Source organism: Mobula hypostoma, chromosome 13 (assembly GCF_963921235.1).
Source record: "Mobula hypostoma chromosome 13, sMobHyp1.1, whole genome shotgun sequence".
Taxonomy (NCBI): domain Eukaryota; kingdom Metazoa; phylum Chordata; class Chondrichthyes; order Myliobatiformes; family Myliobatidae; genus Mobula; species Mobula hypostoma.
This window is the reverse complement of record NC_086109.1, coordinates 50,150,241-50,165,826: the sequence shown is the minus strand read 5'-3', so window position 1 is coordinate 50,165,826 and position 15,586 is coordinate 50,150,241. Positions and strand designations below refer to the sequence as shown.

General features: G+C 44.6%; 1 protein-coding gene across 2 annotated transcripts in view; it reads right to left on the bottom strand.

The window, feature by feature from the left end:
* Window positions 1-15,586, bottom strand: part of cacna1sa (calcium channel, voltage-dependent, L type, alpha 1S subunit, a) — a 469,610-nt gene that overhangs the window by 302,434 nt on the left and 151,590 nt on the right. For both annotated transcript variants that reach the window (XM_063065671.1, XM_063065672.1), the window contains exon 11: window positions 584-809. In XM_063065671.1, coding sequence (XP_062921741.1) covers window positions 584-809 — 226 coding nt within the window. The remainder of the gene's footprint in view (window positions 1-583; window positions 810-15,586) is intronic.

Genomic DNA, 15,586 nt, shown 5'->3' with positions numbered 1-15,586 from the left:
CAGGGCAACAGCTTGCTCTCCATATTGTACTGCTCTGGCTTGTGTACTGGCTTGCGTATCACATTACACAGCTAGGACACAATATCCTTGATCAACCCCAACCAATGGAAGCCTCATGGATATTAATTATAAGAACCAAGGAGGACTCAGATATCAAGAGAAACAAAATGGTCCCAGATCGCTGTAGGGACTCTACAGAAGCTACCGGCTGAATACTGAAAGGCCTAGATGGAATGGATGTGGAAAGCACGTTTCTCACAGTAGGGGAGTCTAGGACCAGAGGGCACAGTGCCAAGTTACAAGGATGTCCCTTTCGAACAGAGACAAGGAGGAATTTCTTCAGCCAGAGGATGGAGAATCTATGGAATTCATTTCCACAGACAGCTGTGGAAATCAAGTCATTGAGTGTGTTTAAAGCAGAGGTTGATAGGTCCTTGATTAGAAAGGGCATCAAAGATTACAGGGAGAAAGCAGGGGAATGGGGCTGAGAGGGAAAATAAGTCAGCCATGATGGAATGGTGGAGCAGACTCGATGGGCTGAATGGCCTAATTGTATGTCTTAAGGTCATGTGGTTGTACAAACCTGGTGATCTTGAAGATCCTCAGGAGCCTGATGCAGCGGAGAACAGAGATTCCCAGCGGAGACATCACCTGCACCTCCACCAGGATTGTCTCTAGAATCCCTCCACACACCACAAAGCAGTCAAACCTGTTGAAGAGGGAGACAAAATAGGCCTGCAGGCCGAGGCTGTACATCTTCAGAATCATCTCCACTGTGAACAGGGACAGGAGCACCTTGTTGGCTGTGTCTGCAGTAGAAAGAGAGAATAAATGAGTGGCAGACTTGGCAGTGGGCATGTGGAGAAAGAGATTAACATCAAGTTCAAGTTCAGGTTCACTGTCATTCAACTGTACACATGTATACCACCAAATGAGACAACGTTCCTCCAGAACAAGGTACACAACACACAACATAGAACTCACACACGTAACATAAAAAGTAACATTACCACAAATAATAAGGTGCATTTACAACACAAGTTTAAAAAGTGAACAGCATAACACTACTGACTCTTCATACTATACGTGATGAGACCTGGATGGTGGCAGGGAGTTCTGTAGACTTACAACCTGGGGGGTAGAAGGTGTTTCCCATCCTAACAGTACTTGTCCTCCTACGGCAGGGGTCCCCAACCTTTTTTGCACCGCAGTCCGGTTTAATATTGACAATATTCTTGCGGACCAGCCGACCGGGGGAGATGGGTGTTTAAGTAGGGTTAAACTCACCTCAACATGTCTTTTACAGTTAGGGTTGCCAACTTGCTCACTCCCAAATAAGGGACAAAAGTAGCAGTCAAATCCCGGGACACTTTACCCCAGGGTAGACTACCATGACCATGAAGCCTTGCACGGGCACCTGTGTACGCATGCGTGACGTGCGCATGTGATGTGCGCATGCGCGTATGTGCCGATTTTTTCCCCCCACAAATCGGTTTTGTCTTCATCTTCCCGACTATACTGTACATATATTATTTTTACTTCATATAGGCTGTGTATTTGTCATATCATTCCTGCTTTTACTATATGTTAGTGTTACTTATTTTCGGTTTAATGTGTTATTTGGTATGATTTGGTAGGTTATTTTTTGGGTCGAGGAATGTTCAAAAATTTTTCCCATATAAATTAATGGCAATTAATTAATGAAGCTTCTTCGCTTCACGCCATTTCAGCACGAAAGGTTTCATAAGAATGCTCTACCTTAGCAGGGGAAATACGGGACAAGGGTGGTCCCGTATGGGACAAACCAATTTAGCCCAATATACGGGATGTCCTGGCAAATACGGGACAGTTGGCAACCCTATGTTCAAGTTCAACAGTGTGTGACAGGGAATGAGGAAAGGTGCAGCTGACTCATATCGTTTCTTCACATTCTTTGCGGCCCGGTGGTTGGGGACCCTGTCCCACGGTACCCCCTGCCTGATGGGGGGGGCCGGGGGTGTCAAAGAGATTTTCGGTCAGATGGGAGGGATCACTGATATTGCTAAGGACCCTATGTACATAGCACTCCTGATGAATATCTCTAATGGGTGGAAGAGAGACCCCAATGACTCTCTCCGCAGTTCTTTGGAGTGATTTTTTTTTAATCTACTACACTGTACTGCTGCTGCAAAACAACCATCAGGACACCAGTGATAATAAACCTGACTCTGATAATGCAAAGAGACGGTTGGGATTGCTGCCTTGAGGTTCCAGCGATCCAGTTGATGATAGAATGATACATGTTGAAGCGATTATTTCAGTTATTCCTAAAGAGGGTAAAGATAAACTAGAATGTGGCAATTATCGGCCAATTAGTGTTCTTAATTTAGATTACAAACTATTTACATCTATATTAGCGCGCAGATTGGAAAAGCTTTTATCTGGCTTAATCCACTTAGAACAGACTGGATTTATTCAACAAAGACAAACACAGGACAACATAAGGAGAACTCTGCACATACTAGAACAGGTTAATAAGAACGAGACAGAGACAATGGTAGTAGGATTGGACGCTGAGAAAGCTTTTGATTTGTTTAGTTGGGCATTCCTATACAGAGTGTTAGGAAGATTCGGCTTTCAAGAAAAGTTTATTAAAGTAATTCAGACTCTATATGACAGCCCTACAGCCCGAATTAAGATAAATGGGGACCTCTCTGACTCCTTCATCTTAGAGAGAGGCACTAGACAGGGATGCCCAATTTCTCCTCTCCTTTTTGCGCTATATATTGAACCGCTTGCCCAACTAATAAGACAGAGCGAAATCGTAAAAGGTATCAAGGTGGCAGGGATTGAACAGAAAGTGGCGTTATTCGCAGATGATGTTTTGGTCTATCTGAGTGAACCAGAAAAATCATTTATAGGATTGTTTACACTGTTGGATGACTTTGGGAAAATATCAGGTTATAAAATAAATGTAAAGAAAACGCAGGTTATGTCCCTAAATTATACACCATCCAAAAAATTGCAGGATACATACGATCTTAAGTGGGAAGCTAAATCATTAAAATATTTAGGAATAACCCTGCCGAAGGATCTTTCAACACTGTCACAGGTAAATTATGGGCCATTAATCTCAGAGATAAAAGCAGATATGCATAGATGGAATCTTATCCCCTTTTTAAGTTTAAATTCAAGGATAAATACTATAAAAATGAATATTCTTCCTCGGTTATTGTATCTTTTCCGTACTTTACCGGTGGAGGTGGATGATAATCAATTCAGGGAATGGGACAAATGGATTTCCTGCTTCATTTGGCAAGGAAAGAAACCTAGAATTCGATATAACACCTTACAGTTAGGGAAGGAAGGAGGAGGTATGGTTCTTCATTGCCTGAGAAATTATTTTTATGCCTCACAGATAATCCCTCTGTTATATTGGTGTAATAGGGAATAGAAGGCTAGATGGAAGGAAATAGAATTTGGATTAGTTGACAGTTTTCCTCTACAGGCCTCAATAGCTGACAAAGGATTGATGGCCCAGTTGGAAAAATTTAAAAACAGTTGGATAAATCTTACATTAAAAGTATGGCAGAAGGTGCTTAATTCATGTGGAATTAATAACATGTTAAAACTCTTTAGATGGTGTGCATATGATACCGAATTCCTTCCCAACAGAGGAGATAAAAGATTTGAGCTATGGATAAAGAAAGGTCTTACAACCTACCTCTCATTTATAGATAAAAGAGTATTACAAAGTTTCCAAATCCTGCAGGACAAACATGGCCTAGAACATAATGACTTTTTTAGGTACCTTCAAGTACGAAACTATGTTAACCAGAGTTGTAGATATACAGACCTATCAACAGTAGAATTAGAATTTTTCAAGATTCTGAATTCGGCTTGCAGTTCAATACCGAGTAAATCAGTTTCTCGATTATAGAATGCACTCTCCCATGCTAAAAATGTAAATACACTGTATATTAAAGAGAAGTGGGAGAAAGAAGCGGGGTTGGTACTTTCAGAGGAGGCTTGGGGGAAAATCTGCAGCTTTCAATGGTTCTCGACTAATTCTTTGACTTGGAGAGAACATCGTTCGAAAAACATTATAAGATACTTCAAGATCCCATATCAGGAAAAATATAAAGATACAAACGTGACGTGTTGGAGAAGGTGCGGCTCCAAGGAGGCAAATCACTTTCATATTTTCTGGGATTGCCCTAAATTAAGTCTATATTGGGAAGGTATTCATAGAACATTAGTTAAGGTACTTAGGTTCCAGATACCTCTGAACTTTGAGATGCTCTATTTGGGGCATGTATTGCTTCTTGAACAGAAGGAAGATATAAAGTTGCTGCAGGCCCTCTTAGTGGCAAGTAAGAAATCAATCACTAGAAAGTGGCTAAATCCAATAACACTTACATTAGAAGGTTGGCACGAAATTATCTTGGAAATATTTAAAATGGAGAAGTTGACTTACTCCCTGAGAATTCAAAAAGAAAAATTTTATCAAATCTGGAATAAATGGATTGAATATATAACCCCAATGCGAGCAGACTTTAGATGACTCTCCTAATGATTTATACTGCTCTTCTCATCAATACAGTAATATTGCTAACGTAAGCACCCCTAGTCTAAATGTCTTTTTTTTGTTTTCTTTTAGAAAATAGAGAATTAACACAAGTAAAGGGAAAGATTTGGGAAAGGGATAAAAACTGAAAAAATTAAGTAAATAAGTACATAGGGATTGGATAATTATGTCTGCGGGCAGGAGCAAGCATGAACAAATTAGGATATAAACACCTACAATGGTTGTTACATAGGCTTATATACAACATTTTGGACCAGTGGAAATGGTCCAGAAGAGGTATATGGAAACTATTATTACTGTTTTTCTTAACAACTAATACCATTACTTAGCCTAATAGATTGGAATAACCACAGTACATAATTATCTATTTAAGTGTCTAATTTCCTTTTATATCATCTCAATGTGTACTTAAGAATGTATAAATAATTATAGTTTTATACACATAAAAAAATGGAAAAGGTTATATGTGTGAAAAAAGTACATGATATTTGTGAATTCCTTATCCAAATAAAAATAAAATTTAAAAAATAAGAATGATACATGTTGCGATGCACTCAGACACATCATCAATAATGTAACCCGGGGTCACAGGGTGTTTCGGGTCTTTCAACATGAGACACCCTGGCCCGGATGACCCAGCCAGACCCAGGTTTGTGTCTGAGCCATGGATCAGTCCTCCTGATCCACAGCCATCTCGAGGCACACTCTGTTGCCTCTATCGTGCTCCTGATGGTGTTCCACTTCTGGGCTCCTGAGACGTCCACCTGGCTGTAAGCTCGGCAGAGGAACTGGTCAGCCAATCCTTGCAGTCCACCTCTATGAGCGCACAGTGTGTCCACCTGCAGCACCCCACCAAGTCTTTTTCCTTTCATGGGCCTCCTGCATCTGGTCTTCCTGGGGAGTGGTCAGCTCCAACATGACCACCTGTCTAGATGACTGACAGCAGCACTAAGTCTGATCCTGGTAATCTGAGCTGCTACCTTAGGTCGACTCTCAAATGCCAGTCCTTTTCTGTTCCTAGAAGGCCGGCAGGCACCTTGGCTCGGATTTGAGCTATCTCCCCGCCTTAACAAAAGCAATTGCTTGCTTTGCTGAGCAATGGTGTTTGGCCTGGCTGATGGCTGTGCACAAGGTGTCAGCCACTATCTCCAGTACTTGGTTGCGGCGCCAAAGATAATGCCCATCCCCCAGGGTTTTTGGGCAGCAGCTGAGGACATGCCCTGGTGTCCCCTTCCCCCGGCACAGGGAGCATGCTGGTGCTTTGGACTTGCCCCAGCAGGAGAGGTTTGCTGGGCTTGGCAAGACATCACAGATCAACTGGATCAGGAAATAGACACAGTGGGGCTCAGCTCACCAAATTCCCGCCCGCCACCCCCCGAGATGTTATAGACAGACTGTATCAGGAACTTGATGTGGTGGGATCAGCACACCAGATTCCCCCTTGTGAGGTGTTGTGCTCCGTTACCTGGTCCCATCTTGTCCACACCCCTCGGTGCCGCAAGCCAGCAATCTTGCTGGTACATAGCTCCTCCACCACAGCTCACACCTCCTGCTGGACCAACTGGTGCCTCGCTCTTCCTTGCACCTTATCGTAGCTGACTGTTGGGAAGCAACCCAAGCCCGCCATCCTGATGCCACTGAGCCCACCAGCACACAATGGCGCAGCTGGGCTTCAGCTTGTTCAACTGCATCCTGCACCCTCCACCTCCTGCCTGTCCTCACCTCACTGCCAGTGAGTGCTGGACTCTTTGTTTTGCAACACTTCTCTTGCACTCCTCACTCACACTGCTGACGGGGCGTTTCAATCTGCTTCTCTTCAAGGTGATGCTGTTTAGGCTTTTAGGCAGATCCCTAGATCGGGCTGATTTTTCTCTCAAAGGTCTCAACTGTTGACAGAGGGACATCATAGACCAACAGGTGCCACAGGATCCGAGGGAGAATACCATGCCGGTAAATCCAAGCCTTGAATTTACCTGGCAGCCCTGATTTGTCCACAGCAGTCAACCATTGCTGCAGCTCTTCCCTGGCTGCTTTGATGGGTGCTGTGTCCTTCAGTGAGCTGTTAAACACCTTGCCAAAGATCTTCACCAGCTTCTCTGATAGGCTTGGAATGTGGGCGCCTCCCAGGTCAAAGCAGAATTTGTCAACCACCTTTCCTCTCTTAAATATTGAGGATCTGGATTTCTTAGGATTGAAGCTCATCCTTGCCCAAGAGTGAGCTTCTCCAGACCCTGGAGGATCCCTCTGCATCCTGCACTGACGTTGTTGTTACAGTCAGGTCCCCCATGAGTGCTCTTATAGGTGGTTGACAGACATCAGACCTGGACAACGGGCCCCTGCACTCTACCTCTGCTGACATGACCAACATGTTCATCGCCAAGGAGAGGATGATCACAGACTCTGTGCACCGTGTCATGATCCCCTTCCAAGACGATGTCGATCAGGTGCGACTGTCCCAAAGGTGACTCTTAGACTGAAATTGCTGTAGTAGTCCAGAATGAGGACTCTGGTCCTGATTGGGACATGGTGGCGCTCGAGGGCAACTTCAACCAGCTTATATGGTATGGAACTGTAGGCATTTGTGAGGTCCAGCCAGAGCTCAGAGATCTTCCTTACCTTCCCATGCTTCTCTGATCAACTGAGTGATCACTCCTGTATGCTCTAAGCACCCTGGAACCTGTGCTATCCTGCCCTTCTACACTGAGGTGTCAATGTAATGATTCTTCAGGAGGTACTCTGTTAGGTGTCAGGCAATGACACTGAAAAATATCTACACCTCAACTCTCAGCAGTGAGATGACTCAGTACTGCATGATATTCTTGGAGTTCTCCTCCTGAGAATCCAGACACCATCTGCGAATCTCCATTGGTGGGCCACTCTCCCCCTCCTCCAAATCACCCTGAGGATCCTCCACAGTCTGTACAGAAGTTTGGGACACCACTGTACAGTACTCAAATGGTCCAGGCACTGAGCTTGCCCTAGCTGATCTTACAATTTCTTGGACCTCTTCCAAGGTAGGCTCCCTGATGTCGAACTCAATGGTAGGTGCTGGTGGACTCATCAGGCCCCTGCATGCCCCCAAGTCTTGCTCCCTAGTTGTGTCTACATAGGCGTCCTGGATATGTTGACCAATCTCCTCTTTTGGGCAAGATTGGTGTCCATTCTGCTTTTGTCCAAGAAGCTTCTTGGTGAAGCTAAATGGGTCAGCTATGACGGCAGCCCTCTTTCTGGCCCTCTCTCTCCTGTACCATTCTGCCCGGAGGGTGAGGAGCTTCTTCATCGCAATGCTACGAAGCTCCTGCAGGGCTTCCTTCTCCTCCTCTGCTGCCTCCTTGAACTGCCGTTTAAATCTCAGCTCCTGACTCAACTGGCTGATCTTGTCCCTCCGTTTCATTGCATACTGTGTGCTCGCCCAATGCTTCTCCTCTGTGCCAAACCTCTCCGCAGCAAAACTGACAATCACTGACATGAACTTGAGCCTTCTGTCGGAACCCCCTCCTGAAGCATCAGGTATCTTGTCCACATCATTGTCGAACTGATGCCACTCACCCCGCCTTGTTTGCCAGCTTCACCCGCCCATGTTCTGATGCCACTCATCCTTGCTTGCCAGCTTCACCTGACCATGTTCTGATGCCACTCATCCTTGTTTGCCAGTTTCACCTGACCATGGTCTGATGCCACTCACCCCGCCTTGTTTGCCAGCTTCACCCGCCCATGTTCTGATGCCACTCATCCTTGCTTGCCAGCTTCACCTGACCATGTTCTGATGCCACTCATCCTTGTTTGCCAGTTTCACCTGACCATGGTCTGATGCCACTCACCCCGCCTTGTTTGCCAGCTTCACCCGCCCATGTTCTGATGCCACTCATCCTTGCTTGCCAGTTTCACCTGACCATGGTCTGATGCCACTCATCCTTGCTTGCTAGCTTCACCCGCCCATTTTCTGATGCCACTCACCCTCCTTGCTTGCCAGCTTCACCTGACCATGTTCTGATGCCACTCATCCTTGCTTGCCAGCTTCACCTGACCATGTTCTGATGCCACTCACCCTCCTTGCTTGCCAGCTTCACCTGACCATGCTCTGATGCCACTCACCCTTGCTTGCCAGTTTCACCTGACCATGTTCTGATGCCACTCACCCTCCTTGCTTGCCAGTTTCACCTGACCATGGTCTGATGCCACTCACCCTCCTTGCTTGCCAGCTTCACCTGACTTTGTTCTGATGCCACTCATCCTTGCTTGCCAGTTTCACCTGACCATGTTCTGATGCCACTCATCCTTCTTGCTTGCCAGTTTCACCTGACCATGTTCTGATGCCACTCATCCTTGCTTGCCAGTTTCACCTGACCGTGGTCTGATGCTATGGTTGAGCTCTGGGCTTGGGTACATGGAGGTTCAGGGCACTGTGGGGTGACTCCAGGTCTGGCTCCTCCTGCGTCAGACCTGTGCACTGTACCCGCAGCTCCTTGTTCAAACATCTCATCTTGGCCTGATGGAGTCTCAGACTACGCAGTTTCTTTCCTACTTATGGTCAGTTGATCAACAGCGTGGGTCTTCATCTGTAGGTCCATCCAGTTGGGGTACTCATTCTCCATTCCCCCCACCCCACCCCCGGCTTAAGAAGTTACTCCTCAGCTCTATTCTAAATGGACGTCCCTCTATTCTGAAGTTGTGCTTCTGGTCCTTGACTCCCCCTCTACTGGAAACATCCTCTCCACATCCACTCACTCTAGGCCTTCCAATAGTCGATAGGTTTCAATAAAATCTCCCTTACTGTTCAAAGCATCAAATTCTCTTCATATGTTAACTCTTTCAATCCCAGAATCATTCTCGTAAATCTCATTTGATAAAGGTAGTGAGGGTTAGAGAGAGTGATATCAATGAGGTGGAAGTGATAAAGAAAGGGAGCAGTAATAGAGAACGTAACATTAGAATAGAGATAGAGATATCATTAGTGAGGACAGCACAGAGAATAACACTATTGATGCTGATATTTCATTAGGAGTTTGATGAGATTTGGTGTGTTGTCAGGGACTTCAGTCAAGCTTGTTTGAAGAAATCTCTGCCCAATTATCATCAACACATCACCTGCAGCACCAGGTGTCCCAACACACTCCACCACTGCCATACTACAATTAGGAAAGCCTACCTTTCCATGCCAAGACTGCATTTCGGGACATCTGATCACTCAGTTGCTCTCCTCTTACCTGCATACAGTCAGAGGCAAAAGAGCAAGGTTCCAGAGATAAGGACAACAAAGAGAAGGTCATGGGGCAGAGAAGCGGCTACAGGATTGATTTGAGTCAGTGGACTGGGCTATCTTCAAGGACTCATCAGAGGATCTGAACGAATACACCATGGTTGTCACAGACTTTACAAAAACAGTCATAGAGGAGTGTGTCCCCACAAAATCATTCAGAAATTTCTCAACCCAGAAACCCTGGAAGAACTACAAACTGCTGAGGGCCAGATCAGTGGAATTCAGGTCTGGCAACTAAGTAAAACACAAGACATCCAGGTACAACTTTCAGAAAGCCATCGCACATGGGAAGTGGCAATCCTATAGGTGAATCACTGTAGGATGCTCGAGCCTTGAATACCATCACTTCCTACAATGAAAGGAAGTGACGTATGTGACAAGGTTTCGCTCCCAGATGAGCTCAATGCCTTTTATGCTAGCTTCAACGATCAAAATATGGAGGCACCATCACAAATTCCCATATTCCCCGATGAAACTGCTTCATTAAAATAGGCCCTTTTCTTTTTTTTGCTTTTTCTTCACTAACCCTTTACTCAAATTAAGAATTATAAAGCTAAATCATTTAATTGTGTATGCTGTACTGTCTGTTATTTCATGGTACTGATTTGTAATGGGAGAACAGATCACACAGCATCCACACAAACAGGGGGTTTTGGGTGAGCTCACAACTCAATCTCACTCGTTTGCCAGGGCGAGAGATTGTCTTCCACAGCCGACAGAACCTGAGTGATGGCATTTATATGTCCACTGGGATTCTTCCACTTCAGAAGTATGTCCCAGGGCACCTCAGGAGCACCTGTGATCTTCCAGTGTGTCATGGGGAAGACAGCGGGGTATATGAACTTGCTCGAGGTATTGTTGTATCTGGATGACCTTAGTGTTCGGGTCCATCTTGGAGGAACTTGAAGCAAGGCTACTGAAGGTGCTGGACCACCGGAAAGCTGAAGGGTTAAAGCTTTCCCTAGACAAGTGCCAGTTCTGCAAGAGGTCTGTTAGCTATGTTGGGCACATAGTCTCACGGATTTGGAGTAGCTACAGATCCTGCTAAGATAGAAGCGGTGACAACCTGGCCAAGACCCTAGACTGTCAGTGCCCTACGCTCCTTCCTAGGGTTCTGTGGTCACTATCAGAGGTTCGTGAAGGGTTATGCAAAAGTGAGTCACCCATTGAATGAGCTTCTGTGTGGTTACTCTCCCTTGGGGAAGAAAGGGAGGAGGACAAAAGGAGAGGAGGGTAAAGAGCACCTTAGCTCTTTGGAGCCTTTTGGACCAAGGTCGGATGTGAAATGTGAAGAGGCCTTTCAGTCGCTAAAGGAGATGCTGACACAGGTACCTGTGCTGGCTTTTGCAGACCCCCGATTGCCATATGTACTGCACACAGATGCCAGCAGTGAGGGCTTAGGGGTGTCCTGTATCAGGATCAGGCCACCGGGTTGAGACCTGCTGTGTTTGTCAGGCGGAGTCTGTCGCCCTCTGAGAAAAACTAACCCATGTACAAGTTGGAGTTTCTGGCATTGAAATGGGCTGTGGTGGATAAGTTGAGTGACTATCTCTACAGTGCCAAGTTTGAAGTAAGGACGGACAACAACCCCCTAACTTATATCCTGACCCCGGCGAAATTGGATGCCACAGGCCATCGGTGGTTGGCGGTGTTTGCTGCCTATGATTTCAGCCTGAAGAACCGGCCAGGAAGCAGGAACATTGTCGCTGATGCTTTGTCACAACTTGTACGTGAAGAGCTGGACAGGGAGGGAGAGTGGGAGACCGTTCACCCTGGGATGAAAGCCATGTGCCAGTTTGCCGTTACGGTGAAGGCAGAGGGAAGGCAAGGGCAGAACGAGCGGTAGATCAATTGGGAGCTTCTCATGGTGCCATTCCACAAGCTTACTGTAACCTGACTGCTCTGAAGACAAATCATTTACAGGAATTGAGTTGGGAAGTGGCAGTTGCTCAGTGAGACGACCCAGGCGTCGGTACCATTTGGTCAGCGGTCGAAAAGCAAGACGTGGCCCAAGCAGAGAAGATGAAACACGCTGTGGTGCCTCCATTACTGAGAGAATGGCCCAGATTGGAGTTGAGGAACCAGATCCTATACTGGGTCACAAAGCCTCTGGACTGGCCTTGGCGTTCCCAGCTGGTTCTACCTGAGGGTCGTGTTGAAGTCACTTCACGATGATTTTGGACACTTGGGAGTTGAAAAGACCTATGGATTGCTCAGAGATCAGCGCCTACAAGGGCCGCTCATTGGGTGTACTCATGTAACAGGGTAACAAGTCGCGCAGCATCCACCCAAACAGGGGGTTTCGGGTGAGCTCACACCTCAATCTCACACGTTTGGCGGGGCCAGAGATGGTCTTCCCAGCCGACAGAACCTGAGCGTTTCACACCAAAATAGTGCTTTAAAATACAAACTCATAAGATAAATGACTCCTCATCTAATGTTCTTGATATTTATTGCTTATTTATTATTTTTATTTTTTCTCACCCCTAACTGGAAAAACCTGAGGTATGGGCATGGCCAAGCATATTCATTTCTCAATTGCTAGGAACTTTCAGACTATTCTAGTGGTGTTTAGTGTTGTGGCTTTCTGGTGATTTACATAGATATTGCCATGTAGGTCTAATTGTTGGAGATATTATTATTGGGACAGTGTATACCCTGTTCATGTTTCATAGTCTTTCCATTTCCTCTTTTCATTCAGCATGTTTCTGGTCTTTTTCACTTACTAATTTCTGTATGTTATGTGTGTTTGGAATGGCTACATTGTATCTATTATACATCACACAAACCAATCTTCCATCCTTGGACTCACATTACACCACACACTGTCGGAGCAGTACTGCCAGGATAATCAAGGACACGACCCACCCAACCAACATACTTTTCGTCCCTCTTCCCTCCGGGAGAAGGCTCAGGAGCTTGAAGACTCGTATAGCCAGATTTGGGAACAGCTTCATTCCAACTGTGATAAGACTGCTGAACGGATCCTGACCCGGATCTGGGCTGTAACCTCCAAATATCCAGACCTGCCTCTCGATTTTTTTGCACAACCTTAGTTTCCCTTTTCTATTTTCTATTTATGATTTATAATTTAAATGTTTAATATTTACTATCGATTTGTACTCCAGGGAGCACGAAGCGCAGAATCAAATATTGCTGTGATGATTGTATGCTTTAGCATCAATTGTTTGGCAACAATAAAGTAAAGTAAAAGTAAATTGTTCTTGCTTGTTTATCATGTAATATTATATCGAGCGGTTAATATGGATTGTCCTATCTGTAATATAATTTGTGGGACTCTCACTCTAAAACTAGATCTGTATTTATACTGTATTTATAGTAAGGAATGGTGTCTTTTATGAGTTTGTATTTTATAGCAAGATTTTGGTGAAAGATGTTTCCAACTTGATTGTTCCTGTATATGTGATCAGATTGAGTTAAAGTGCTGCAGGATGCTGTAATGTGTTGGATTGTTGCTGGTTTCTCTTGGCATTTTCTGCATTTATTGTTTTGTATTTGTTGCCTTTTCATTATGTATTGTTGATATTTTTGTGTTAACCACCCGGTACTGTATTGCCACAAGGAAATCCTTCTGTTTCTGGGCAGAGGTCTCCAACTCTGAGCCAGGAGCTTGACCTTGTTAACATCTTGCTGCCCGGATCCTGGAGATGACTTCCATTGGTTAACTTTTTCTTCTACAATGATGGATTTCAGCAAGGCATTTGATAAGGTACCCCATGCAAGGCTTATTGAGAAAGTAAGGAGGCATGGGATCCAAGAGGACATTGCTTTGTGGATCCAGAACGGACTTCCCACGGAAGGCAAAGAGTGGTTGTAGTGGGACATATTCTGCATGGAGGCTGGTGATCAGTGATGTGCCTTAGGGATCAGTTCTGGGACCCCTTCTCTTCATGATTTTTAATAATGACCTGGATGAGGTTAGTAAATTTGCTGATGACACAAAGGTTGGGAGTGTTGTGGATAGTGTGGAGGGCTGTCAGAGGTTACAGTGGAACATTGAGAGGATGCAAAGCTGAGCTGAGAAGTGGCAGATGGAGTTTAACCCAGATAAGTGTGAGGTGGCTCATTTTGGTAGGTCAAATATGATGGCAGAATATAGTATATTATTGGTAAGACTCTTGGCAGTGTGGAGGATCAGAGGGATCTTGGGGTCCGAGTCGAACACAGGTTGACAGTGTAGTTAAGAAGGCATATGGTGTATTGGCCTTCATCAACCATGGGATTGAGTTCAAGAGCCGAGAGGTAATGTTACAGCTATATAGGACCTTGGTCAGACCCCACTTGGAGTACTGTGCTCAGTTCTGGTCACCTCACTACAGGAAGGATGTGGAAACTATAGAAAGGGTGCACAGGAGATTTACAAGGATGTTGCCTGGATTGGGGAGCATGCCTTATGAGAATAGGTTCAATGAATTTGGCCTTTTCTTCTTGGAGCGATGGAGGATAAGAGGTGACCTGATAGAGGTGTATATGATGATGAGAGGCATTGATCGCATCGATAGTCAGACACTTTTTCCCAGGGCTGAAATGGCTAGCATGAGAGGGCTCAGAGGAGATGTCCAGGGTAAGTTTTTTTTATGCAGAGAGTGGTGAGTGTGTAGAATGGGCTGCCGGTGACGGTGGTAGAGGCTGATACAATAGGGTCTTTTAAGAGACTCTTAGATAGGTACATGGATTTTGGAAAAATAGAGGGCTATGGGTAACCCTAGATAATTTCTAAAGTAAGTACGTGTTCGGCACAGCAATGTGGGCTGAAGAGCCTGTATTGTGCTGTAGGTTTTCCATGTTTCTATGATCATTTCGTCATTTTTCTGCATTGTGTTTTCATTTAAGTTTAGAGGTGTGTACTTCTTTTCAGAATTGCATATGCTTTCAAGGAGTACTGAATCCTGTTATTGTTGATGAAAATATATCCTTAGAAGTTTTATCTGACTGTCGTGTAAATTTTTTATGTTTGTTATTCCTCTTCCTCCTTCTGCCCTAGGTAGTGTTAATCTAAGTGCGTTCGAGTGTACATAGTTTTTTTTTAATTTGTCATTTCAGTTCTTATTTTTCTTCATAAATTTTCCAGATTGGTTTGGACCAAGATATTATGCCAAAAGAATGCATTAATATCGCAAGGGTGTTTAATGCCTTTTTAATAATTTTACCGTTGAGCTCTGTTTGGCAGATTTTCTTCAGCCTTGAAGTAAATTCTGTGGAAAGTTTTCCCTTTATCACACTATGATCTATCTTCTTTGATTGTTGATATCCCAGCTACTCATCTGTTTCATATTCATCCATCGGTTGTATTGTATCCTGCTGCTCTGTTTTCTACTCTATTGGCTCTATTGCGCCTTTCTCTATGTTTAATGTTATGCATTTATCCAGTCCAAAGTTCATGTTTATATCTTTTGAAAATAATTCTGCTATTTGGATTAGTTTAGTTATACTGATGAGGGAGCATATAATTTCAAATCACCCATGTAAAGAAGGTGTGTCAAGGTATAATTCATTTGGTTGTCTCTAAGTTGATTCTCTATTCTCATCTAATTCTGTAAATTAGAGAGCGGGTTCAAAGCTAGAAAAAATCATAGTGCCACCTTAGAGTTGCCCTGAAAAATGCCTCGGTAATGGTGGTTGTTCTTTTTTGGTTGTTAATAGATTTGGAGAAGAGGAGTTCGGTGGGTAATACCATTCCGGCTGAAATTACTAGGCTTACCTATAGCCCTCTATTTTACTAAGCTCCATGTACCTAT